At 35.1% G+C, this 27,542-nt stretch overlaps 1 protein-coding gene across 1 annotated transcript; it reads left to right on the top strand.

The window, feature by feature from the left end:
• The first annotated feature begins 8,529 nt into the window (after positions 1-8,529).
• On the top strand, positions 8,530-10,151 carry LOC108042554. Its single transcript, XM_017120879.1, has 5 exons — positions 8,530-9,025; positions 9,087-9,547; positions 9,601-9,675; positions 9,729-9,801; positions 9,874-10,151. The coding sequence occupies exons 1-5, from the start codon at positions 8,545-8,547 to the stop codon at positions 9,882-9,884; spliced, it is 1,101 nt and encodes a 366-aa protein (XP_016976368.1). The 5' UTR covers positions 8,530-8,544; the 3' UTR covers positions 9,885-10,151.
• The last annotated feature ends 17,391 nt before the right edge of the window (positions 10,152-27,542 follow it).

Genomic DNA, 27,542 nt, shown 5'->3' with positions numbered 1-27,542 from the left:
CCATAATAAAGGCATAACTTTATATCAATATACTGTACGATTTATATTTAATAAATTCAACAAATCACACAAAAAGTATTAAAAGAGAATTCATTAATCCTAAGAAAAAATAAGGAGATGCTAACAGTTTAAAGAAATTATATATAAATTGAGAATACTTATGTGAAATGATATTAATAAATAAGAAATGTTAATTTTTTGTTACTGTTAAACTCTTTCTTGTCGTCTATCATCTATCAAACCTTTTAAGATATCGTTAGGCCAACTCCATAAATATACTTCAATTCCACATTACCGTTTTCCTGTCTATCCCCTTCCTAATCCTAACAAATAAAACCTTTAACGGGTAGTGACGCCAAATTTGGGTAATTACAAGGCATGGAGGAAATATTAAGAAGACGGACCACTCCACATGGGGCCTAAAAACTCCGAATCCAGCATGTATATAATATTAATCAAAATCACACTTAAGAAAAGAGTAGTTTTGTTAAATGTTGACAAAAAAACAATGTTGGTTTTATTCATTTAGTTTTATTTCAAATAATATACAAAAACCGAAAAATAAAAAAAATTTCGTTTTAAAAATTGGTAACACATATATAATAATTATTTGAATTTATTTTAAGAGATAATTCAAGACGCTTAAAAAACACAATTTGCAAAAAAAATAATCTTTTGGAAGGTTCATAAAAAATTCTGGTACCATTCATAAATATTAAAATTGATTTATTTATTTATTGCAGGAACACAGGCTTAACCAAATATTTTTTCTCAGTGCTCAAATTTCAAAAGCGTAGAATCAAAACAAAAATTAAAAGCGAACCAGAATATATGTCTGCATGAAGAGGAAAGGGCTTTGGGTGTAGGAGAGGGGGTGGACCCAAAGGGGAGGTGGAGCGGGGTCTGGGTACGACGTTGCATGGATGCAAAGCACTTTATATCAAGTCGAAGAACGGTTCGAAAAAGGGGTGGGGGCGGGGGGGACTGCGAGACCGCTAAACTTGTTATACGCAATCGAATCGAAAATATGGGCGAAATAAAGCGAGACGCGGCAGGGTCGTCGAAGGGGGAGTGGCAGTAAATCTAGAACTAGTTTTTCGATTTTTTTTTTTTTGATTTTTTTTCTTTCTTTGGGCCGATGACGCGGTATAAAAGAAAATATTGGACACCTGCACGGTTTCGTATCGCAGCCAAGCAGCAACTACAACAACCACACGGCGTATGAGGGACAAGTGAAGCCCGAATAAAAAATTAAATAAACGCACGGACAGAGGCCAAGAGGCAGAGCGTCGATGGCAGAGCGACCGAGCAGATAACACGTGGAAGACAGACGGGGAAAAAAGATTTTTTATTAGGTTGAATCGAAGATACCCTCCTCTTAATTTTGTATATTTAAAATGTGCATTCGAAAAGTGCATGGGGATCCGGAAACAATTTTTAAATATTTTTCAAAATTATTACCAAATTATTTATTAAATTTTTAAGTTTTTTTTTTTAAGAAGTAGTCATGCAACTTCAGTTGGTACAAACTAAAACATGATAGTTGTATTCTTTTTAGTTAGTTCTCAATATTATAATAAATACTGGAATAATTCAATAATATTTTAAGTTAATTTAATAATGATTTTTATAAATTTTTGATGTACTATATTCGAACCCAATCACGAAACGATATGGTGATAAAGAAATTGTAGGTCAAGATAAAATAAAGGGGCTCTCGACTTTTATTAAGCTTAAGATATAGACGACCAAAACTAATATTATTTGGAAAAGTCTTCAAGAACAACTCTAAAAAAATGGCAAACAGAGCTATCACGTTTTAAAAGTGATGAAAAGTAGTCAAAAAAGTGGGCTTCGTAATTAAATAAAAATTACTTTAATTTACCGTGTATAGCCTGCATAAAAAGTTCAAGATTTTGTTTTTGGACAAGCTCAAAAATCTACAGTGATCACTAGCTTGAAAACACAAAAAGACCGACAGATCGTGGTGATCCAACACGATTTAAAGAGTATATTTATAAGACTAGGCAACCGTAACGCGCCTTAGATTTTCTTCCGCATCTCTCTCTTTCTCGCTTCTCTGTCTCGCTCCCACTAGTTAACTCAATTCAGATATGGAGCCTTAGGTAGCTGCAAAAATTTGCCGGTCCCAAAAACCGAAAAAAGAAGAAAGAAAGAAATACAGCAATAATAAAAAGGGGCATCCAAGCGTAGAGCGATAGAAAAGGGAAGGACGAAAACTAATGTCCAGGCTTTTATTTCCAAGAAATTTAAAACTTTGCGAAGGAGCGAAGAACCCGAAAAAGGGGAAAAGAAAAATGGTGTTGGGGTGTACAGAAAAAGATAGGACCGAGGCACTTGAGAGCACATGGCAGGGAATCGGAGTTTGAGGATCTAGACGCTAGAGCCGCAGGTAGAAGACCTAGTAATGGATTCTAATTTGTTCTCCTTTTTTTTCCCCCTATAATAATTTATTACACCCAAATAAAAACAGAGGGGAGCAAATAAAAAACTTTGCACCAGTCAAATGGTTTCCGATGAAAACTTTTGCCAACTAAGGGATAAAACCATAAAATGCTTAACGACAAAAGACGTGTGTTGTCTGCCATTTAAGGTGATTCCAGTTGAAGTGCATTTTGTCAGCTTAACTTCAGTTGGCCGGGCTATAACGTCTGCCGATCCCGTCGGTCCTTCTCCTTCTGTTTGCATAACAGTACAATCGGCTGAGAACTGTCGGCACTCAGAACTTGATTGCTTTTTGAACTTTCCGCCGAGCTCCCAACATTCAACAGTCGACATTCAACATCCAACCTCCAACTCCCCCGCATCCCCGGCTCAACTTCAGCAGGGTCTTTGCCATTTATGCATAATTAATAAATTGCCTTGTACGCAAACGAAGACGTTCGTCGATTGCGACGATAAAAGCGGCCCATCCGCTTTCGATATGACTAAAGACCTAATTACGAATATCGAATATAAATGTACCCTTCAATAAATACTAACCATTTGACGAATTTGAGTCTAAATATATAGTGGATAATTGTAGTTATATAATTCAGTCAATATATGACGTTTAAACACAATCTCATGTGTCGATGTTTTCTTTAACAGTACTTGATGGGTTATTAAACAATAAACAAGAAAGGAAAGCTAACTTCGGGCGGATATACCCTTGCAGAATATTCTGTAAATTATATTTCCCAAAACTATTCATATGATGCATTTTTAATACTTATAAAAAATCCCAACTTCCTAACTTAACAAACACCAAAGTTATGGCATTTCCGATCAATCAGTTATATGGCAGCTATAGGATATAGTCGGCCGATCCTTATGAAATTTGATAGGTCGGATTGATTGGCCAAATGTAAAACCCATAGCGAAAATCCCAACTTCCTAACCTTACAAACACCAAAGTTATGGCATTTTCGATCGTTCAGTTAAATGGCAGCTATAGGATATAGTCGGCCGATCCCGGCCGTTCCGACTTAAATACTGCGTGCAAAGGAAAGAAGGTGTGTGCAAAGTTTTAATTCGATAGAAACAGACAGACGGACATGCTTATATCAACTCAGGCGGTGATCCTGATCAAGAATATATATACTTTATAGGGTCGGAGATGTCTCCTTCACTGCGTTGCACACTCTTCAAGGGTATAAAAATCCATACACATTAAATAAGGAAACAAAATGTAAAGATTAATGAAAAAAAAAATCCTTTTTGAAATTAGGATTTCTTATTGTCATTAAAATTTACAAATTCGCTGAATTTATGCGTTGTCAAATAATATTGATTTAAATTTTATTATTTTTTATTTCCACGAAATTCTAAGCCGTTATCAGTAAGCTTGTTTATAAGTAAAAATATGTACGAACGAGATGAGATTCATTTCTAGGCTACAAGTGACATCAGTCAGGCATAAAGCGTTATTAAAATTCGAGAGGCCCGAGAATGAAGGATCAAGATTTAATATTTTGGGGGATTAATTTCCAAGATGCAATCAAATTGAATTGGATTGCATTGAATTGGCTCAATAAAAGAGAATACACCGAAGTTGACACCCGCAGTCTATCAGTTATATATGTATGTATTGGCTATCATTCTTTCCATATTTCGGTTACCAAATTCAGATAATTAATTGCACCTGGGAGTGCATCTACAGCATTCCATTTAAGCTGATCGAGAATCATTGCCTTCATTTAGAAACAATACTATTAAATGTAAACAATCAAAACTTTATGGATAAACATAACTTCTTTGATATCCAAAGCTAAAAATCTAAAATCCGTTCATTTACATATCAGTGAAGATTGTGAAGCCTCCGCGGATATTATAAATGCCCTAAGGTATCTTCCGTGCCTAAATCAATTACTTTTATGGATGGATTCAACCGTAATCAAAGTAAGTTTTAAATTAATAAGGAAAACGACTAATCTAATTGTTTAACCAATTTTTAGTTATCTTGAAAAACATTAGTCTCACGATTAAGCGGGATCTTCAGCCTGTCAATTTATTTGACATCTTGTCGACACTAAAAAGACTTCGTTATTTGTATATTTCTAACATATATCTCTCGGAAATTTAAAACACGACTTGCGCCGAATTGGAGGAACTGGAGATATATTTTTGCTATGTCTCATCAAGGCTGCCTAATTTTCCAAAACTAAGATCATTACGATTAAGGAGTAATTTTTATTTGTATCCAAAATGTATGTTTTACAACTGGATTTCGATGAATGCAAAGTCTTTGGAAGATTTGGAATTACTTTTTGCCAATTATCCTCATTATATAGACAAGATTAATGAACTAGAATTAATCAAGACGCTCAAATGTTGTACGAACTTAAGAACTTATATAATAACATTATCTGCAAGTTCGTGGAGCTCCTTAAGAATACATTAAAGTTGAACGGTGTTACCCCCAGAAACACCATTTTAATTGGTATTACAAATCTATGAAGAGGTGCAACATAATGTGGGTTTCATGAATTGCTTATATATTCCTTAAAATTATTTCATTAACATTGCATTTTATTTCAGTTCTTGAAATCGCCCCACGCTGAATTAGTTCAAGTCAGAGGTCCAACTCAATTGGAGAAATGTGTCTGGAATTTTACAAACTAATGTATATACATACATATATACCCTTGCTGAGAATATTTTAATTTTACTTAGAATTTTCCAATGCTGTGAAAGACACCTTCAAACCTTAAAGAAAATATGAATATGTTCCGAGTCGAAATCTTCGCTTTATGTTCTATGTTTTAAAGGTATACGAAAATATATATACAAAATGTTCGATGAGTCTTCTTTCTATTCTACGTAGTTTATATGTTGAAATGACCAGGATCGGTCGACTGTACAATATGCCTTTGAAACGAATATAATTATAAAGATATACAAACTTTGATTTGCGTAAGTTAATTTCCTTTCCGGTCTTTGGATTAAAAATCTAAAGCATTGCGTATATGCTTATTTAATAATTAATTATTAATAAGTACTCTGCCTATTTTAAGAAATACTGACACAAACTTAGCATAAATATAGAAAAATTGTTTGACTCTCAGCCTCAGATTGAGTTCCAAGAAATTTTGACTTTTTGGTTCGATGATACTTGGAATTAATTCATAAATGTACTTAGCTGCATAGATAGACAGTTATTGCTCTATATACCCGCAAAGAAATAATTTCTTTTTTATTAATATTCATTAGTTCTAAGAACCGTTAAAAAATGGTAAAGAGAATATTTTTTTAAATGCAAACAAATCAATTTAATAGTGTAAGAGAACACTTGCTAATCTCATAAGGCGTCTTTTGTAATTATTTGAAAGCTGAGCATATAGTCTCGCCCGAATCAAGTTTATCATTCCCAGACAGAGTCATCTTTTGTTACTTTTTGTACGTGTGGGCGATGGCACTTTCAGTCCGATCGAGATCGCGATCTCCTGAATCGGAAGTATTCCCCATGTTTGCCGGTTGCCGTCTTTTGTTTCGCTTTCAGTCGGATGAGCGATGGGAGGCGTTGGTGGCCTCTGTCTTCTGTCCGCTGACTCTTAGTTTATCGTTTCTGTGTATGTCTCAAGGGTTGTCCAATATTTCACAGTGTCTGACAGCTGTTCACAATCTCTGGACAGTGAAAGTGGGTCACCGTTGGCACATTTAAATAGTCTTGTTGGGGTAGGTGATTGTGGATGCTTTGTTTTAAAACGAAAACAAGGAGAAACGCTATAGTTGAGTACCACCACTATAAGATACTCGTTACTCAGGTAACAAATTTCATATAATTTTATTTTAGGTAGCACCATCTGCTGAACTGCGGTGCAAACTTTGCCCAAAAATTTGGTGCATCGACAAAAGATATACAAATACAATTGTGTAACGATTTTATTTATTATGTATCTTCCTGAATGTATTTATTTCTGATAATAAATAAAATAAATTTATTATGCCTTAGTCTCCAAAGAAAAGATTTATAAAACATCAAGGGTCACTAAGGCAGACAGAGAGAAAAAGGACAGTATAGCTTTTCTTTCTTTATAGTTTGTTCAACATCACAAAACCAATAAATAAATGTGTAAAATAAATAATAATTTACAAGGTACACATATAGTGTAATATTCTTTTGATTCATTTTACTTATTTTGCATGAACAAATAAAATTAAACACCATTTGTCTGGAAAGTGTTTGCATTCGCGTTCATCCATTCAACTGGGAAGTAATTATCAAAAAAAAAAAGATACATGCGAACTAAAAATATTTGCTAGCCAATCTATAGCGTGGCCAGTTGGCTAAAAGCCAAATATTATTCCGCATGAGAACTCTCTCAATGAATGATGATAAAAATAATTTTCCTTATGGGTGCAATTCTCAGTGGAGGGAAGTTAATAACAAAAACAAATAAGATTTTTTTTTATTTTCTGCGGAAACGAATTATGTAGTGGTAGTCAAATAAAAGTTCAGAAAACCAATAAATTTTAGAGTCTGAACAAACAGCCCAGGTCTATAAAATTTGTACCCATCGCTGTAAAAATTATACCAGATCAGCCGTAAATCAAGGCACATCGAAATGGTAATAAAAAGCAATTGAAGACTCTGCGCCAACACAATTGATGCGGTTTTTATCTCCAAGCCGAGCAGTGCTAATTGCTGTAATTGATCGGAATTATTATGCAGCACTTGTGGGTTCTCACTCTGAACTGTACTGATAAACAGACTGTTTTTATTATTAAAGAAAAATACACATGCAGTCATTATTGAGAATCAAAAAAGGTAAGTCATAGAATACAGAGTAATGTTAAATTAAATTAAATTAAGTATATATGGTTTAATAGTTTTCTTTTACCCTTTTTTTAGTCTACAAAACAACTATATTTCGAATTCTATGCGACGATGTTTAAAAACGCTGAAGCTTTGTCGATTTCCGATCGTTCCTAAGCCAACTATATAATAAAGTGGTCTGACCGTAATTCTAAGATTGTTTAAAATTACTACATTTAGGAGTATATCCGTATAGGTTTGGAAACAAAGAAGTTTATTTTAAAATTATAATACTCTCGCAAGCGTATACAAAATCACATTACAAATACAACTTACCCCTCGGCTGTGACTGTACAAGAAGTTGACATCCTTGGTTTCGATTTCATTTACAGCTTGGAAGTTTGGCCAACTTCCACGGCTAATAATTAAATACATATTGACAAATTCCCACAAACGAACACTTGTTGACTGAAAATCGAACGGTTCTTGGGTTTTTCGGCTTGAATTATACATGATAGTCGTGTAACTGAAGGTTGACAGTTTACTGACAGCTCCTATAATTGGGTTTTAAGCATTTCTTAGATAAGCAAAATTAAATTAACCCTCGTTGGTTAAACCAAATATTCAATCACTAATAAGTCAATAAATCAATGTAATTAAATTGTGAAGTTGGTAACAAACTGAAGACGCTTCTAATTTCGATAAAGTTCATATCGAAATATTTCCAGGGCTGGAGTTGATGTAAGCATAATCGATTAAGGCTACTACACACTACAGATTAAATTAACATAACGTACAAATTTATTTATAAAACTTGGTAATTACATTGTTTTCTGATATATGGATGCACAAAAACACCTTATTAACGTACCTTGGATAACCGCATTATATAGAATTAGAAAAATTTTGAACAATGGCTTTTTCAAACACTCGCAATTTCATATGTCAAACACAGGTTGTGAACGATTAATTTTATTCAAAATTATTTTTCTTGTTTAAAATTGAAATTTGGTTAAGGGCACTTTTTGAATTACTTGGAAGTTTCGTTTAGAAAATTCAATGGCATCCAAATTGGACGCTTGATAAAAATCAAAGTTTAAAATTTAGGAAATCCCAATATATATCTGGAGATTAAATTAGTAATTCCTTTCGTAATCGTTCCGAAACGATGAGCTTGGTGGGAATAGCCCAGTTCCATGTGTTTCACAAGTAAACGATGTTACTATCTTGGTATTTGAAGCAACCCAATTCTTTTCTGTCAGCACGTGTTTTAAAAAGCTTGCAAAATGGGAAATCTTAAAAAATTGATTGGCTTGCCATTGGAAATTCATGATTTAATTTACCAATCGCTGGATAATCTTGAAGATAAGCTGCGTCTGGCCAGAGTGGATAAGGTGTTGGCTTCAGCATTTAAGCACCATTGCCGAATTGAATTTGAAAACTTGCATGTGGACGAAGTTCCGGTTCGCCTTTGGCCAACCCTATTTCCGCTATGCGGCCCAATGGTTCTGCATATCTACACCCATAAAAATGAAGATATCAGCCCTCTGTTTAACTTAATTGAGCGCTACTGCACCAACTTGGAGTCAATAAGTTTTTGTTTAAGTTCTCGAAACCGCCGAGTTGTTAAAAATTTCATGCGCAACATGTCAAACCTCAAGGAAATTAATGTCTATGTCAAAAATGCCTCCCCAAAACTTCTTAGATTTCTGAAGGATCTTCCCAATTTGGAAGATGTATATATGCATAATGTGTCTAGCCCAGAATGTAAGTGTTTATCTTAAATTCACAATCGTATTTAATCATCTGATTTGCATGTTTTTTTTAGATGAGTATGTGTTGACTACATGGTCTGAAAATGGCGAATATCCGATATATTTGCCCAAGCCAATTAATCTTCATGAAACATTCTCGTCACTGAAAAAGCTTAGGTTTTTGGAATTGGTCGGCTTTAATCTATATTGGCGAAAAACCAATGAAGCTGAAAACTTTCCAGCCTTAGAAGAACTACGACTTTGTTATTGTGCTATCTTTAACGATTTACCAGCAATTCCAAGTCTGAGAAGCTTATGTGTTTACCACTCACATGCAATAGACAACTTAAGCTACATATGGAAAAACGCAAACCATTTGAAGAAGTTGGCAATATGTATCGATTTTACAATGGTCTTACAAGCCGTTAAAGATTGTGAAAATCTAAAAGTCCTAATAGTCTGTGACCCTACAATAAGCTACTGTTTGTTTGAGGCATTACTGGACGTTTCAAGATATGAAGAATACGATGATACTGTAAGTATTGAAATACTGTGAGAATAAAACAACTGACAAATATTTTCTTATAGAATTGCGATATCCCACAAGTAATTATGTTTGAGGCATTTCTGGACGATTCAAGATGTGAACTACCTGAAGAAAAAGTAAGTATTGAAATACTGTGAGCTTAAAATAACTGACAAATATTTTTTTTTAGCATGGCGATATCACTCAAGTAATTATCCAATATGAAGAAAACGAGGGATGCATAAAATTAATAAGATGGAGAGGTAAGAGCATATTTTTATATCTGTAGGTATTGTATTACTTATGTTACATAATTTTAAACTATTTCATTACAGGTTTTCCCTAATCAAAGAATTTTTACTTTCTATAAAATTTAAATTTTAACAGCGATTCTTTTAAATTTAAGCAACGAAATATATACGCAGACCTTATCTAAACAATATGTTGATAAAATGAATTTAATAAAAGTCTACACAGACATAACAAAATTGCCTCTATTTTCATCATGAACTGGTAACGCCTTCGCTTTGAAATTTGTAATTTGCATCAAAGCAAACATTTCACACCTCAAATTCATTGAGAGCGAATATTGCATCAAAGATTTTTGCATAAAATTATATTCTAGTCGCCCGTTGATGTGTGTACTGCACAAACGAACTGAAAATAATATCCCTTAAAATAAACAATCGGAAAATTCAACAAATTTAATTTGACAACCAGAAGGTATATATAGAAATTGCAAAAGCCCCATGAATCTATCAGCATCAATCCCATAAATGCCTAAAAATAACAAATGGAGTAGCATTTTCAAATCGCCCAGCTGCTTTTAAAAGTATCCATATACTGAGGTGAAAATATCAATTAAATTTTTTTTCTGAATAAATAGTGTTTATAATTAAAGATACTTCACCTTTTTATAAAAACAACAGTTTTTAACTTAATACAAATTTTCTGAATCCGGTAACAACGATTATAATTTGAAAAATTTTGATGTCAATTTTAAAGTGATAGTTTTCCAATTGTAAGAACAATGTTGACCACACAGAAACTCTTACAAAAAGCTTTTTTACGCTTTAATTAATTTATTTTTATTTAGCAAAAATTTTAATGATTTATAATCTTATAATCATTTCCATATTATTCAAATTTGCAAATATAGGCAAACTAAGTTATAAATTCATACATATGTATCTTTAGAACAACAAACTAAAACTAGTTAAGAAGACCTGCTTTCTTAATAAGGATACTATCTGAAGCAATTTTAATCACGTAAAAATGTCAAGGGATCCGCGCGAATAATGTAAACAGCCTTATGGACGCAAAGGCTTCAGTTCACACCAGTTTAATTAAGAAATTTAGCGACTTCTGAGCCCATTCTGGAGCTGATTGGGTTCATAACTTGTACCTTTCTGACAAAATCGCCGTCGAATCGCAATCACAACAAAAGACGCCAGGAGAAACACAAATTTCGCATTAAAACAAAAACAGTATCCCCAGATCGGCGGTCGTGTAAGAAAAGCCCAGAGGAGATTGGTGGGATAGAGTGTATTGTGATCTGGTGTGATCTGCGATGAGTCATCCGTTCATTCTACGGCATTGTAGACGCTCCAGACTTCGGCACGATCCCGCTGAAAAGTCTTAATGTGTGAAGTGAACTTCTTGCGAGCTTTTGGAGACAGACTACAGGGCCATGGTCGCCGTCCCATTTTCGGTCTAACTACCTGAACGTGGCCAACGATCGCTGAGGGACTTGCTAATCATATCGAGCCACGAATTGCTGATCATTTAACTGTGTGCCGAACTGCAAGATTCGCTTGGATGACTCATGGACTGCAGGTAGTTGGTCTTTTGGTCCAGACTAGACCCAGTTGGAGTCATCTCTCTTTGCATACTCTGGCTGGCAGTCTCTGAACTTTGCTGAAAAAGTTGAGAAAAGGTAATCACTATCCATATATACAATTTGTATATTAAAGAAAAGTTCTTAATATATTTAACGATTTCTTTACTGCCTATATAACTTTAATATTAACAAAATGCAAATCTATATTATTATTTAATAGATTGGTTTCTATTATTACCAAGTAATGAGTTGTAAGTACCTTGTCATGACATGGAAGTATGGAATAATAATTTTAGCATTAATTTTCAGGGTACATCAAGCCTCGGACAACCGAATAATGCTTTTCTTTCTGGCCTGTCCCCCACCTTATTAGATGTTCCAGAGGGCCTGTTCAGGTAGATTTATTGTATAAACAAAGCCGAATGGGCAAATAAGCAAACAGCCAGCCAGGAAGACGGGTGGGTAAGTGAGGGGAGGAACTAAAAATTATTTATATTTGAGCTTATTTATGGTTTTCGGTTTGGGTTCGGCTCGTTCTCGACTTGACCACTCGATGAGTCATTGGCCGATCTGATCCACATGTGCGGAAACTGAACTCCTTTTCCAGCAGCACTTTATTGTTGTTACTGTTGCCCGTTTATATTTTTTTATTTTTTATTAAAAGTTGATTGATTTTATAGGCGCGATAAGTTCATTGTAGTCGATTGGTTGTGTCTGTCTGCCTCTCACAGATGACTAATGTTCGGTCTTTGGTAATGAAATATGTCCGTCGCTTGGCTCTGCCGATCTCTTTGTTGTGCAAAATGCTAGCATAGCTGTTGAAAAGATAGTTATAAACACTTTGAACTGGTCGTTGACACTTGGATTTGCTGACTGAGTGATTTTGGGGAGGGGTAATCTGATGATTTTATATGCGATTTTGATCTATAAATTCGATGTTTCTGGGTGAACTTTTCTATATCAGACCAATTCTCAGACAATCACATTTACTACACAGTTTTCTTTTGTCAGTAGAATTTTTATACCCTTGCAGAGGGTATTATAATTTCAGTCAAAAGTTTGCAACGCAGTGAAGGAGACATTTCCGACCCTATAAAGTATATATATTCTTGATCAGCATCACCAGGTCTAGCCATGTCCGTCTGTCCGTCTGTCCGTCTGTCCGTCCGTCTGTCCGTCCGTTTCTACGCAAACTAGTCCCTCAGTTTTAAAGCTATCTGCTTGAAACTTTCCCAAAAGTTGTCTTTCTATTGCAGGTAGTATATAAGTCGGAACGAGCCGGATCGGGCCACTATATCATATAGCTGCCATATAACTGAACGATCGGAAATGCCATAGCTTTGGTGTTTTTAAAGTTAGGAAGTTGGGATTTTCTATGGGTCTTATTTTTGGCTAATCAATCCGACCTACCAAATTTCATAAGGATCGGACGACTATATCCTATAGCCGCCATATAACTGATTGATCGGAAATGCAATACCTTTGGTGTTTGTAAAGTTAGGAAATTGGGATTTTCTATGGGTTTTATTTTTGGCCAATCAATCCGACCTACCAAATTTCATAAGGATCGGCCGACTATATCTTATAGCTGCCATATAACTGAACGATTGGAAATGACATAACTTTGGTGTTTTTAAAGTTAGGAAGTTGGGACTTTTTATGAGTATTAAGAATGCATCATATGAATAATTTTGGAGAATATAATTTATGGAATATTCTGCAAGGGTATATCAACTTCGGCTCCGCCCGAAGTTAGCTTTCCTTTCTTGTTATAACTCGTACCACCAACTTTCAATAAAATAAGTTGAAGTAATGGAGACTTTTAGCTATAGAATAGATAACACCAGTATTTACCAACATATCACTTGTCATTAAATTAGTTTAAAATATAGAGATTCTACATATACACAATTTCAAATCTGATTTTTCAGTAAAGGTTTTTTTCTGCAACATGGGTTTTTGTAATGGGAATTATTTCCGACGTGATTTTAATCTATTTCTGAGTTTACTTTTCTAGATCAAGCAGAACAATATCAAAACCAATTCTTAGACAATTACATTTTAAATGAAACGCAAAATACTTTATTTGATAGTGGAATTTTTACAACTCGTACCACCAAGTGTCAGTAAAAAAAGTTGAAGGAATGGAGATTTTGTGCTATAGAATAGATAACACTTGTATTTACTATTATTATTTGTTAAATTAGGTTAACACATAGCGACCTTGACTTAAGTTAAGTCTACACTATACACAATTTGAAATCTTACTTTTCAGTAGAGTCATTTTTTGCAAAATGGTGTTGGGTCACTGTGAAAAATAAATTTATTTAAGTCCAGCCTTTTTTATTTAATATATTAAGAGAATATTAAGAATAAATTCAAACATGTGTTTGAATCAATATTTTAGGTACTATATCGATAAAAAAAGGCTATAAATCGACTACGAATTTGGTTTGATCCTTTCCAATAAAATAGCCCATATCTGCAACTCAATCCAGCCAAAGGCCTTGTGTTTGTTTCCAAAACACCGAATTGCTTTATGGATACAATGTTCGTTTATTGCTTTGTTTAATTAATTTTACAGGCAAATGGCAAATGGAGACCATAAATAAGGCCCGCAACTAATTGCTGACACAGTTAGCGAGACAAGACAAAGACATGGGGATCTACTGGCGTGGGCGTTGCTGACAGTCAAAGATCAGAACGTGGCCAAGAGAATTGTGTGGGACAACACCTGCAAATGGAAACGGGGAGCACGTGCTGGCTGTGCTCCCAAAAATCCAATTTCCAGGGAAATCGAATTAAACGTTTTGGTGGCAACAAACGAGAAACAAATTTCCAGTAGCACCCATCAGTGATAAATCCCGTTGCCAGATGCTGTCCAGATAGAATCGAAGCTGAAGTTCAGGTTGAAGTTGAAGTTTCTTTAGCCTGAAGTCGGTTGGCACGAGCCATAAATATTCCAGACAGGCCAAATCAGCTGAATCATCATCTTCAACGCCATCATGATCCACAATTACAATGTCTGGTCGAGAAGAAGCCAAGCCTCCCATCCCCTCAACCCATCCAAATCAACGCCCACTTTATGCACCTTCAATTCGTGGGCACGAGCCCAAGTAGCCAAGACATTTTGTTTCTAGCCATGTTTTTAATTAAAAACGCTGCGCACAGGAAAATGTCTGAAGACCCTAAATAAAATAAATGGATTTTTACTCCGGAGAAGCAAAAGCTTCTTTTTCTGTCTTGTTCATCGCACAATCGAAGACTCATGGCCGAAGTGGTTCTCCGATTCTTTGGCTTAGATGAAAAGAAAATGGAACTTTTGATGCTCTACGGTCTGATCTTTTTTCGGCAATTCCTCATAATTTATTTCACAATAATTTTTGAAGTTAATGAACGAAGTTAAAATTCCACTCGTATTTGCAATTGAAATAGCAATAAGATATTTTGTATTATAAAGAAATCAGCTGCTGATATTTAAATACAAAATATATATATCGAAAACATTTGAAAATTATATTTAGCTTATTATTAGTTTGTTGTTCTCAAACATGGTCAATTGAAAGAGCAATCAAAAATCGCTTTAACCGTCTTGGCTATAAAGCTCTGGTATGGGCGTTTTCCCAACAAGATGAACAACTGTTCCACAACTGTTTTGGGCATCGTCATCGTCGTTGTCTTGAGTGTCCGACTGTTTTTTCCTACTCTGAATAGGAGTCTGCGCCTGCGCAAAAGCCTCGCTGCCTTGGCACGTGCGCTGCAGTAAAACCCCGAGCCCAAAGCGCACTGCAGGCTTAATTTGGGATACCCTGTACTTACGGAGATGAAGGGTATAACTTTTGATTATTGACTCTCTGTAAAAAATTTAGGTTTAATTATTTTTATTATGTATTAAAAAACTGGTAAAAATATAAGGAGATGCAAGTTCATAAAGAAATATATAAGTTACTACACATTGTCATACTGTTTGCAATAAAATTATTTCGACATACAATTTATAATTTGTGTGATAGTGTTTAATTATCAAGCTATACAATATTTTGTTGTGAAATCAATTTTGTGAGTAGCTTCAAAGTATTTTATTCCATACTGCAAAATAATTTAACGGGTATTTTGAAGTCGAACAAAAATGCCCTCAATTGCTTTAATTCGATTCGTTTGGTTTGGTTTCTTTTCATTTCTGGTTTTGAAAAATGACATACAATGGGCTTGGGTTGAGTTCGGATTGGAGCGGTGCGGAGTTTTGGTGGAGTGGGTTGGGTTTTGGGGGCATTTGGGCTGGAAAATCAACTTGTTTGTGTGCGGCTGTGTTTTGGAGCTCAGGTGTTGGCCGGTGGATTGGATTGGATTGGAGTCGAGTCGAGTGGAGTGGAGTGGATGGAGCCACTGCCACCGTTTGATGACTCTGTTTCGACTCGGTCTTACTTCGGAGCTTGATTAATTTACGACCTAAGGTCAGAAGATTGTGTACAAAGGGTTTAACTTGTCGCTAATCGGTCAAGGTTTCTATTGTCGATTTCCAAACGGAGCCAAAAAGAAACCACAGGCCATAAAAACCAATTGCGACTGCATTTTGGCTCCATCTAAGAGTACAGTTTGGTAGATGCCAGAGTAAGATTAACAATCTCAGAATCTCCCCAGTCAGAGTCTTTTCTTTTAAGGTCTTATAATGCTTCTGGTCATGGCAAATTTAAAATTTACAAGCCGCACGCCAACGTCTCTCAACACCTGCTCTGAATCCGAGTCCGAATCTGAATCTGGGTCTGGTTAGAATTGTGTCTTAATCAAAACATTAAACCCTTTTGGCATGCCTGCAAATTGCAAGGAACCGTGCCCCTAATGAGGCTCCAATCCTCGGTAATGAACTGCAATTGCTTATGAAGGAACGAGACATGATCTCGACTGCATCTAATGAGTCGGCTTGGGGTTTCAGTAATTGATTGGTCAGAGGATGTGGCGGCTAATGAACCCTGAGGTATCCGGGACAGCGAATGGCCGGCACAATCAGTTGCAATCTAACTTCAGTTCAATCTTCTTTAGAGATATTAAAACCTGTATTCCAATCAATTATGTTACTTTGGACTGATTAATTATAAATTTATAATAAAAATTGCTTATTATACAAGAACCAAACATGTAAAGTAATTATTTAACACTGGTTCTTGTTCTTCTTGTTTTGTAAGATTGTCCGTTTCAATATTTTTTTGTTTGATTTACCATAATTAAACTTCTATTTACTTTTACAATAAAGAATTATTTAATTAATTCGTATGAATTTAATTGTTGGTTTGTTTTAGTGTCAACAAGCCAAAGGTTATATACCCTTTTCGCTATTTCACAAATGAAATTATCTATATTTAGATTACCATGCTTAGAAACAATGAAGCTAGGTCAATTTTACTACACATTTTTCAATCGTTCTTATATAATATATTCGTCCTATTTTAATGTGAAGCCGTCATTCTAAAATCGTTAAAAATACTATATTTTCTAAGTTTTAATTTTTTTCCAATTTTTCCCGATTGTTCCTATGAAGAACAGTATAAGCTACTATCTTTAGTAGAAACGGACAGACAGACGGACGGACGGACAGCTGAACAGGCGGACATAGTTAGATCGACTCCCCACACTCATACCAAAATTAACCCTAAAAACAAGAAATTCGCCTTATTTTTGACTTCAAAGGCATCGCACCTTAAATTGTAGGGTAAATTTTTCTAAAATTAAGGGCGTTCTTTTCTAACATCTAAGGCAAAGAGCCCTAAAAACAAGAAAAACTTTTCTAAAAAATAGAAAAATATTTCTTAAATGTAAGGTATTTTTTCCTAAAAATTAGAAAAAATGTGCCTACATTAATCATTCAGGATTTATGTATGTGTATATTATATGTACATATATGATTTAAGGACTTCAGAAAAGTCACCAATTTTGTATTAGTATTGCACTTAATGAATTGCCAATATCGACTTCAACTGTAATTCTGTGGTGAAGAGAGAGAGAAATTAGAACAATTATGATTTATTTAAGTTCTTACAAGTAAAATCCGATAAGTATCTTATCCGAAAAAACTTTTAATTTTATTGGTCCGTCGGTGGGATTCGAACCCAGGTCTCCCGCGCGTGAGTTGAAAGACATTGAATGGAGCCACGGTCGCGCGCGAAAAGCGCATGGCAAACCAAAGACTATATGATGGGGCGTTTTTCGAAGAATATTAGGTTAAAAAAGTTTTTAGAACTCGTTAAGTCGCAACTGTGAAAGTCGAAATATTTAAAGTAAATTTTCTAAGATGATATTTCATATGACAAAAAATATTTTAATTACTTTTCCATAAAGGATAAAACATTAACTCGTTCTAAGCATTACTTCTCATCTGTGTTTATAACACAAGTAAAAAAAAGAAAGATGTCGGCAGCTGAAATTGAACTTGCGGTGCTTAGATTTCTGGTCAGACGTTCTAACCCCTAGGCTACTCGGACAGGGTTAGAACAATTTTCTGGTCATTTTAGAAAATGTTTCCTATGTTATAGAAAATATTTCTATATTTTGGGATAAATTTCTATTTTTTAGAAAATATTTCTATATTTAAGAAAATATTTCTATATTTAAGTAAAAAATATCTCTATATTTAAGAAAATATTTCTATATTTAAGAAAGCGTTTCTATTTTTTAGGGTTATCGTATTTTTATGGTTAATTTGAGAAAATTTTTCTATTTTTTAGGGTAAATAATTTTTTAGGGCAGAATTTCTAATTTGAAGAAAAAAATTTATAAAAATAAGTACAATTTTTACTAAAATATAGAAATTCTTTCTTGGATTTAGGGTGAGTTCAGTTTATGGCGACAATTTCTACATTTGAGAAACACTTTCTTGATTTAAGAAAAGTTTTCTTGTTTTGAGAAAAAAATTTCTTGAAAATAGAAATCTTTTCTTGGATTTAGAAAAAATAAAGTTTTAGGGCGAATTTCTAAAATTTAGGGTTAATTTTGCTATGAGTGCAGGTGATGCTGATGAGGATATACATATTTTAAATCATAGGAATTCTTAAAAATGTTAGTTTAAATAGTATCTGTATGTAACCGTATTAAACTAACTAAAAAATATATTTTTTCCCTTCAACCTAAATTCTTAATTTTAATAGGTAAATTTGTACATGCACATCTGCGATCGAAACTTCATTTTAAGGTTACATATAAATGTTCCCTACTTAACATAAATGGTCTCTACCTTCCTCCGGCCCTTTCCCAATGAGATCGACAAAAGCCGAGTATTATACGAGATTATTTGACTACCAGTGTTGAATCCATTGTGGTCATGGTTGGCACAACTCCAAACAGCAAACACGGCGGGCACAATTTATGGCCCTTAGAACAGTTTTTCAGACACGACGACAGGCCAGAGGTCCAGAATCCGAATCCGAGTCCCAGTCCGAATACGAATACGAATCTCTGGCCCGATCAACAGGAACTGGTTACTGGTTACTGGGTACTGGTTACCGGCCTAGGGAAGTGCTACCGTCTTACACAGATACACACGCACACCGGGCCCGACTGTCAACCACACCTCACCCAACCTCAGATCACCCCAACTGGCTGGCCTGGCGTAACCCATAATTTTAACACCAATAATAAAAAAAAGAGAGAAACAACAACAGCGGCGAGGTGCAGGTGTGCATCAAGTCCAAGTCGCAGTAGCGAACTCGGTCCGTGTATCTCTTGACATCTCTCGGATACAGATACAGATACAACAGATACAGCTCGCACCACTCGCACTGGATCATAAATTTACGTTTCGAATTGTCTGAAACCGAAAAAACCAGTTCTCGCCCAAAGTTACAGAAAGGTTTTTCCATCGTTTGGATCCCTCGTTGAATATATCCGCTACGAAATGCAATAGAACCTATAGTTTTCATTTAATTGATAACTTTTTGGTACACAAGTGTAACTTGACTTTAATTGACTTCATAAAGGGAAGTTGGTTATTATTAAGAAGAAGGTGCAAGAACGGAAGCTTTTAATTGTACAAATAACAAACACCAAATTCGTTTCAAGAAAGTCGAGATATATTAGGATAATTATAAGTAGTTTTAAAGCTTATTATTTGAGAAGTTACCCTTACCTTTTTTATTTTAACCTTTCATCGTTATACAAATAAATAAAATTAGATTCAAACTACCGACTAATTGGGAGCTTTTACATTAAAGTTGTCATATAATAATCGGTATTTAAATGTATAATCGAATATTATTGTTATTGTTTTAAATTGGTTATTTTTGGCTCATATTTTATTACATTCAACCTCTCTTTTTTCGGCAACCAGCCGTTAATTAGTATTTCGACATCTTTTTCTTGAATCTCATGCCCAACTTTGCATATATTCTGAGTAGTTTATAAACTTGTGGTTTCCGCAGGGAAATGGAGAGACTTCTTTTATACTTACACATATTTAAAAAAAACAACAAGTGATGTTTTCGAATTATGTGCTTGAGTGTAAAATAAAATAACATGTAACAAAAATCTGGGCTATTACATCATCATAGCCATTTTAAAAATTGTGTTGTAATTTGTGTACATTTTGTCATGATTCTACGGATGTTTTGATTCCATTAACTCAAATGAATTTTATACCTTAAGGCTTAAACTTAATAATAAAAACTGACCTCATTTTTTTGAAACCGCATGGAGTTGCTTTTTTACTTTGACCTAATTTTTGGACGCGAAATCCCCAATCGCGAAGCAACTGTAAAATTCTGACAGCTCGGTTAGCTGATTTAAAGTCAGCTGCACCCCAACCAATAAAAATCCGCCGAGCGACATCCCCCAGTTGGACAGTCAGCAAGATTAATTATCGCATTAATTAACTGACCCGAAAACGAAAGTTTTGCCACAAAAATTACTCATATACAGGAACAGGAATTCAGACAATCGAATGAAAGTGTTGACAGTGTTGGTTTTTATTAAGTTACCTACGTATTTTTGGAATTTATTTAATAGTATGATACTTGAAATTAGTTTTTGTAAGTAAACAATGTTTCTAGAGTATTATTTTTATTTTATTTCAAATATTTGTGAATAAAATGTAAAATATAAAGACTGCAGTTAAATTAGTATAATACAAGACATCAGTTTAATACAAGGAAACAGATCACTTTAAAAGTGCTTTTAAAGTTTATAGCAGAAGTAGGGAAGTGGTTTAAATTACACAATTATAAGTTATTACATGGGGAAATTGATTTAAATTAAATTTTGTAAAGTAGATAATTTAAATATACAACTAATAGAGTAGTTAATTTAATAAAGTAGTAAAGTAGATTATTTAAATATACAACTAATAGACCGCAACCTATCGTTTTATGACCACAGAAAAATATTCGTTTTCAAGGGACTGACTCACCTCGCAGCTATGTCAGTCAATTTCCGCTGGCCATCGCTCCGTTCCGTTCCAGGACATCGTAAAATATCGGGCAATGCCAAATACATCAATTGACTTTATGGCTAGAAAATACCTCAAAAGATAGAGGCTGATGCGTTTCGGTATGGAACTCACAATTAAAAGTTAATAGCCAAGCGACACGGTTAATCAGCGAGAAAATTGCATGGACCCACGACAGAAGCCAAATGGAATTGGCCGAATGTATTGGAACAATGCCTGCCGGCCACAAATATTAATCATGTGAGCACTTAATTTGACACTTGGCCATAATGGAAAGCACTCGAACTGAGGAATAGATGGAGTCCGGCGGAGGGGTGATCCGGAGAACCGTCACAAATCACCAACGGGAACAACTTTAAAGTGGCCTGTCTGTGACCGTGTCTTATTCTCCTCATCGGCAGAAAGGCAGCTCCAACTGCCACCTGCCTTACGCAATTAAGCGAAAGACAGCGCTGGACACAGACACTGAAAGAAAAGTTTCACCAATCTTACGATCTAGTATGGTCACTACCTATAATAACATTTTTAATAATAAATGCCAGTTTAAGAATGAATATTGGTTCGCGAATTCTTTAGGATTAAGCTGTTCCTTCGTCTCTGTAAAATCTGTGAAGAATTAAAAAGTCTTCTGTCTAACATTTTTAGACGTACTCATAGTTTTTACAAATTAAATGTTTACAAATTTCAGAAATGTTTATAGTCAACATAGGAGACTTCTACGTATCCGCGAATTCTTTAGAATTTGATTTGTTTATATTTTATTTTATTTTCTTTATATATTTGAGTTAGTTGGTAATTGAAGTCAATAAAACTATTTTTACAACAGACTCTATTTGGTTAAATAAATTTCCTAAGTGGGCGCAAATTCTTAAGCCCAAATTAAACAGCTGAAGTGTGACTTTAGGTGATGGGTTAAGCAACTACATTACTGTGAATTGAGATCAGCAATAATATTTTATTTTTTTCTTAGTTAAAGAATCTTTCTGTTTACACTTCTTAAATTGTAGTTTAATGTTTTTTTCTCTCTGTAGAGACGCACTGGCACGACAAAAGGTTCACTCTGCGTTCATTCCCCGCCGAAACCCTCCTCGGTAATTACTCAATGCCTCGAACTGGTTCTCCTGTTCTGCGTGTGTAAGTCAAGTAGCTCGGCTCAGCCAGATTACAGAAGACAAACGGACAACCAAACAAAAACTGAACAGAAACCGAAAAGAAACGATCAAAGCTTTGGCTATGGCCACGGAAACCCTTTCAGTAATAACTTCAGTCTGGAAAGGGGGCGGCTGGGCTTGAAATTTCCGATAAATATTTATGTGTCATTAGTTGGATGCCCGGGCAGTCATCAGGTGGATGCATTGAAATGCCTTTTCGTTGTTTTCACTGCTGTTGCCAGGGGCAATTTATTACAAGCACGGTGGAAGAGGATCAGACTTAAGCTGATCTAAAATGTAAGTTTTCCAGATGGAAACACATAAAATATTTAAATTAGCAAACGAAATCCAGTAAGAGTGCATGGGTTGAGATAGCTTTATTCAAAAATTAAATATAAACAATCTTAGTTCTGTAATACTGTGTAAATATACTATTACATTATTTTTTAACCTATCTACATTTATTTGTTTTTATTTGGCATTTTAAATATTAATGAAATATTATGTCTTCTCACTGCTAATGTTTATTGAAAAATGTGACTAGTTAATTAAACATATCGCTAAAAACAACTAGATTAATGTTTAAGTTTAGATACAATTTGATATGAATATAGGAAACATCATTTTGGGATGGAAAGAGGGGTTTTCATCCTAAATCTACATTTTAATAATACATTTTCCATTAACGAAATCAAATTACAAATATACAACTTTTTGAACAGAGTGTCTTTATTTATTTTGAATAATTACAATATATATAAAGATTTTTTTGAGGGAATGCTAACCTTATAAAAAAAGTACATTTTAACCAAAACTATAAACTAAATGGACCTTATGGGATGTATTTAATTTGTATTGCTAAAATGCGAAGACCAACGGATTGACGATCTGCGTGACATATGCCAAGTCGAAACCCACAAATGGTCCGGAATTTGGTGCCCAATACCGCCGGCAATCCGAGGTCCCTGCCTCAAGTGGGTATTTATGTGGCACGAACCAAAAGATTCAGAAACAGAAACAGAAACCAGGAGACGGCGACGTCTCATGTGTCGCAGGCCGGCAAAGTGAAAAAGTGAAAGGATGACACATGCCTGCGGATTGCTCAGAACGCTTAGGGCCAGATTAACTTAACTGTGCATAAAATGCCGCACACTCAAAACAAAATAAGAAAAAAGGAAATGGAAATGGGAAAGGGAAAGGGAAAACTGCAGGAATGTCGCGGCGAGACCATGAAACCAAAGTAAAAACTGTCCAACTATGCTGGAGTGGCTGTCAGGGGAAATATTGCTGGAATGTGTAAAAAGTCATGCATAAAATTAGTTTCGACTTGGGTGACGATGCCCGCTGTTCCCGCCCCTCCTGCCTGCCCTGATTTATATGTGTATATGCCACAAATGCATTTTTAACACTTGTGCAACACGTGCGTTCCCGGAATATTTACGCTCTCAAGTACTTAGCCTCCAGTACTCCACGCCCCTGATTCCCTCTTCCCAACTGTTGGCGTCTGCAGTTTAAAACCCATAAAATGCATTGGAGAATTTGATGAATATGACAAGTTGAAGTGCGTGTATCTTTGAAATTCAATACGAAGAATATTAGGAAAAGATATCAAATAAGACTTGATCCATCTAAAGTGCATCTGAAATAATCTACTTCAGTTTGCCATAAAAGTTTTAATAGGAACTCACCTTTGTAACTCTTTCAATTAATATATTCTTGGCAATCAGTAATACATAAGTATATTCTAATTTCGATTACAATTTACAAGAATCCAGAAATAAAAAAAAGTTCTTAATGAATAAACTTCATAATTGCTTACGGGTTCCACATGATCGGGTTTCTTAATTAATAAAAGAGTACAACACGAATATTCCCACGCAGAGTCAAGCCTTAATATGAATATTCTAAATGTGTTTAGGTACAAGTTCTTTAAGTTTCTTCGCATAAATTTGATGATCACCGAAGCTCGACCAATGTGCAATGGTGCAAAACGAAGGCAGAAACTCATTGAGAACTCCTGAGTTTCAGACAAGTAAATCAGAAATTTCATATTAAATCATATATCCCCCGAAGCCAAAACTCTGTGGTTAAACACACCCAAAATAAGCAAAATAAGAAAAAGCAACCTGCGTCTGCGCACTGTTCCATGGCAAAAGCAAATTAATTTGTTTAACGTCTTTCTTCTTTTTTTAAGATTTTTTTGTATTATTGTAGCCCTATTGGAAAACCCCTGTGCATTCGATTGTTAAATGAGAATAATGCCCACCAACTACAAGCGTTTTCACGCCATTCTGAGCACTTGTGGGGGAGTTGAGAACCCCGCTTTTCAACGTCTTCAAGAAGGGGCCGCACCCAGGTGAGGTTTCGTCGTTTTGTTTACTCAAGAAAATGTGGAAAAATCAGCAAAGTGTGAGAATTAAATTGCTTAACAAATTGTACAAATATCATTTGGAGCTACTCTCGTGTATCAATCGAATTTTTAATTGGAGGGGGTCATGACTTTTGATCTATGAGAACTTTGCCTGTCTGGGCTAGCTTCCGGCCATTAAAACCGAGGGTTTTGTAGCTTGGGTTCTTTGGAGGATGTCTTGAGGGTTTTCTGAACTGATTCTTATACTGTTTCAACACTGAAAAGCGATGGTTATTGATGCTAATTTCATGGAATTAACAAAGCATACAAAATCTGCTAAAGGCAAAGTCAAAAAAACAATTTTAAAACAAGATAAGCTACAATTAAAGTGTTTTTTCAAATTGATGTTTAACGGTTACTTAAATTTACTAGGTATACATAAACTCACACAAATCTGTATTTATTAACAGAATTGATTAAGGATAATAAATATAACTTGGGCGATATCAGCTAGAGGATATGATCTGAATGATGTTTATACCGACCTGTTTTTGCTGATCATAAATAATTGTATGTAAAAATCTATAATACCTGCATGGGCATTAAATCAAAGTCCAAAAAAACATTGAAAAGGGTACAATATTTCGCCAACAATGTTCCGATAAGTACCTACGCATTTGATAAATTGCTTTGTTTTGCCTTCAGAGCAACCATAAAAGCGGATTTGAGATGAGGGAAAGAATCCCCCCAAAACAGGCATACATACTTGACCCATTTAACAGACTTTCCCTTTTTTCGGCGTTGTTAATCGCACAACCGCAGAATATGGCGGGTTGTATGCTGGGGATGCTTAAGTGATTAACACCCGACATCCTCGAGGGATCATTAAGCAATACATAATCCAATTAGCACAAAAATAAAGACGGGGCAAGGGACGATCCCGATCACCCACCTGTTGGCAAGGCAAACAAAAAGATTTAATATTTTGTTAAATCAACGAACCAGAAACATTTCGATGACGATGAACCTGCTAAGAACTTACACAAACAAGTGATCACGATCTTTGAAAAGGGACTGGGGCTGGGAATGGCTGATATGGATCGACAACATTTACTTTTACTCTCAATTGTTGCTGCCCTTAGACCTTTTTTGATATCTGATCTGATCTCCTTGCAGATAAAAGAAATGCCAATTCTACTTAGAAAATGACACGCAAATGGCAAAAGCAAAACAAAAAAAAAAGGAAAAAACTGAGCTCTAGAAAATGGAAACCCAAAACGGGAAGGGGAAAAGGTTCCGGGGATTATCCACTGGTTTGGGCCTCATCAATATGTCGGCAATTAAGTTGGGCACGAATTCGTTATTAGGGGTCAGGCAATGGCAATTGATAGCGATGCTCGGCATTATTCAGCGCACAAATTGCGTGAGGCACAAAAGCAGATCCGAATGCGATCGGCCACGATCATTACATGCACAGGATAACCTGCTCCTCTTTTTTTTCCAGCCCATGCAGATCGAAGGAGAAACTCAGTTGAATTGATCTCCCTCACATAATGGTTCCATATGCATGAATTGGGTTCTGATTATTTGCAGCTCACTGAGGAAAAATAGGTTTTTTATGGAATATTTGTTCCCTCGATATATGGTGTTTCGTAAACAATTTCTGAGACAAATTAAGGCTTTACATTTAATGGCTTATATTTTAAACAGACATTTTTTACATTTTGCTCCTGGGTGGTATGGTCCCATCAACATTAATTTGTATTCTCATTTTAATTTTTATTTGTATACAATTTTTATACCCTTGCAGAGGGTATTATAATTTCAGTCAAAAGTTTGCAACGCAGTGAAGGAGACATTTCCGACCCTATAAAGTATATATATTCTTGATCAGCATCACCAGGAGAGTCGATCTAGCCATGTCCGTCTGTCCGTCCGTCTGTCCGTCCGTCTGTCCGTCTGTCCGTCTGTCCGTCCGTTTCTACGCAAACTAGTCCCTCAGTTTTAAAGCTATCTGCTTGAAACTTTCCCAAAAGTTGTATTTCTATTGCAGGTAGTATATAAGTCGGAACGAGTCGGATCGGGCCACTATATCATATAGCTGCCATATAACTGAACGATCGGAAAAGCCATAACTTTGGTGTTTTTAAAGTTAGGAAGTTGGGATTTTCTATGGGTTTTATTTTTGGCTAATCAATCCGACCTACCAAATTTCATAAGGATCGGACGACTATATCCTATAGCCGCCATATAACTGATTGATCGGAAAAGCCATAACTTTGGTGTTTTTAAAGTTAGGAAGTTGGGATTTTCTATGGGTTTTATTTTTGGCTAATCAATCCGACCTACCAAATTTCATAAGGATCGGCCGACTATATCTTATAGCTGCCATATAACTGAACGATTGAAAATGACATAACTTTGGTGTTTTTAAAGTTAGGGAGTTGGGACATTTTATGAGTATTAAGAATACATCATATGAATAATTTTGGACAATATAATTTATAAAATATTCTGCAAGGGTATATCAACTTCGGCTCCGCCCGAAGTTAGCTTTCCTTTCTTGTTTACTTTGTCTTATGACATTTAATAATATTTAATATATTAATAAAACATATTTTTTAATAAATTTAAATTTAAATTTATTAATATCCTACCTTAGGATATCTAAAAAAATATATAAAGTAAAACATATTTAAAGTATCTTATTCCAGGTTGTTATCAGAATTGTATTCTGATGGACTTATTGTTTAAGGGTTTTTATTAGTACCCAATATTTTTTTTATTTTTTATTAGTATACAATTTCTTCCGGTGCAAGCCTAGTCCGATACTGTACACAAATAAATAGGGTAAATCGCTCACCGATCGTGGAGCTATATACGTATTTACAATGTATGTACATACATATGTATAGATAGTTGATCAGGGAATGGAGGTAGATCTTAACCCTATGCTGTCATTGTCATTGAATGCCTGACAGTTGCACGAATGTAATTGGCAGTAGGCGCGAAAGCAGAACGCATGAAAAATAGAGGCGTGTGAAAATGATCCACTCCTATCACCTCGATCCCAAAAACGTGAGAATTTCCATTTAAATCTGGTGAATAGCAGGGCAAAGGGTAGGGAACGGCAAAATTTGTCCAATGCAAAAGGGTCGCGGCTTTGGGGTGATCAATGCTGCGTAAAATTTGATTAGATCGAGTCGCATTGTGCAACCTGCTTTAAACCATCG

This window comes from Drosophila rhopaloa, unplaced genomic scaffold, assembly GCF_018152115.1.
Source record: "Drosophila rhopaloa isolate 14029-0021.01 unplaced genomic scaffold, ASM1815211v1 contig_150, whole genome shotgun sequence".
Lineage (NCBI taxonomy): Eukaryota > Metazoa > Arthropoda > Insecta > Diptera > Drosophilidae > Drosophila > Drosophila rhopaloa.
The sequence above is the reverse complement of the archived record's forward strand: the minus strand, read 5'-3'. Positions and strand labels throughout refer to the sequence as shown.

Coding starts and splice junctions, on each gene's coding strand:
- LOC108042554 (XM_017120879.1), top strand. CDS start 8,545: ATGGGAAATCTTAAAAAATTGATTGGCTTGCCATTGGAAATTCATGAT. Junction 9,548..9,600: donor ATGAAGAATACGATGATACT/GTAAGTATTGAA, acceptor ATTTTCTTATAG/AATTGCGATATCCCACAAGT. Junction 9,676..9,728: donor GTGAACTACCTGAAGAAAAA/GTAAGTATTGAA, acceptor ATTTTTTTTTAG/CATGGCGATATCACTCAAGT.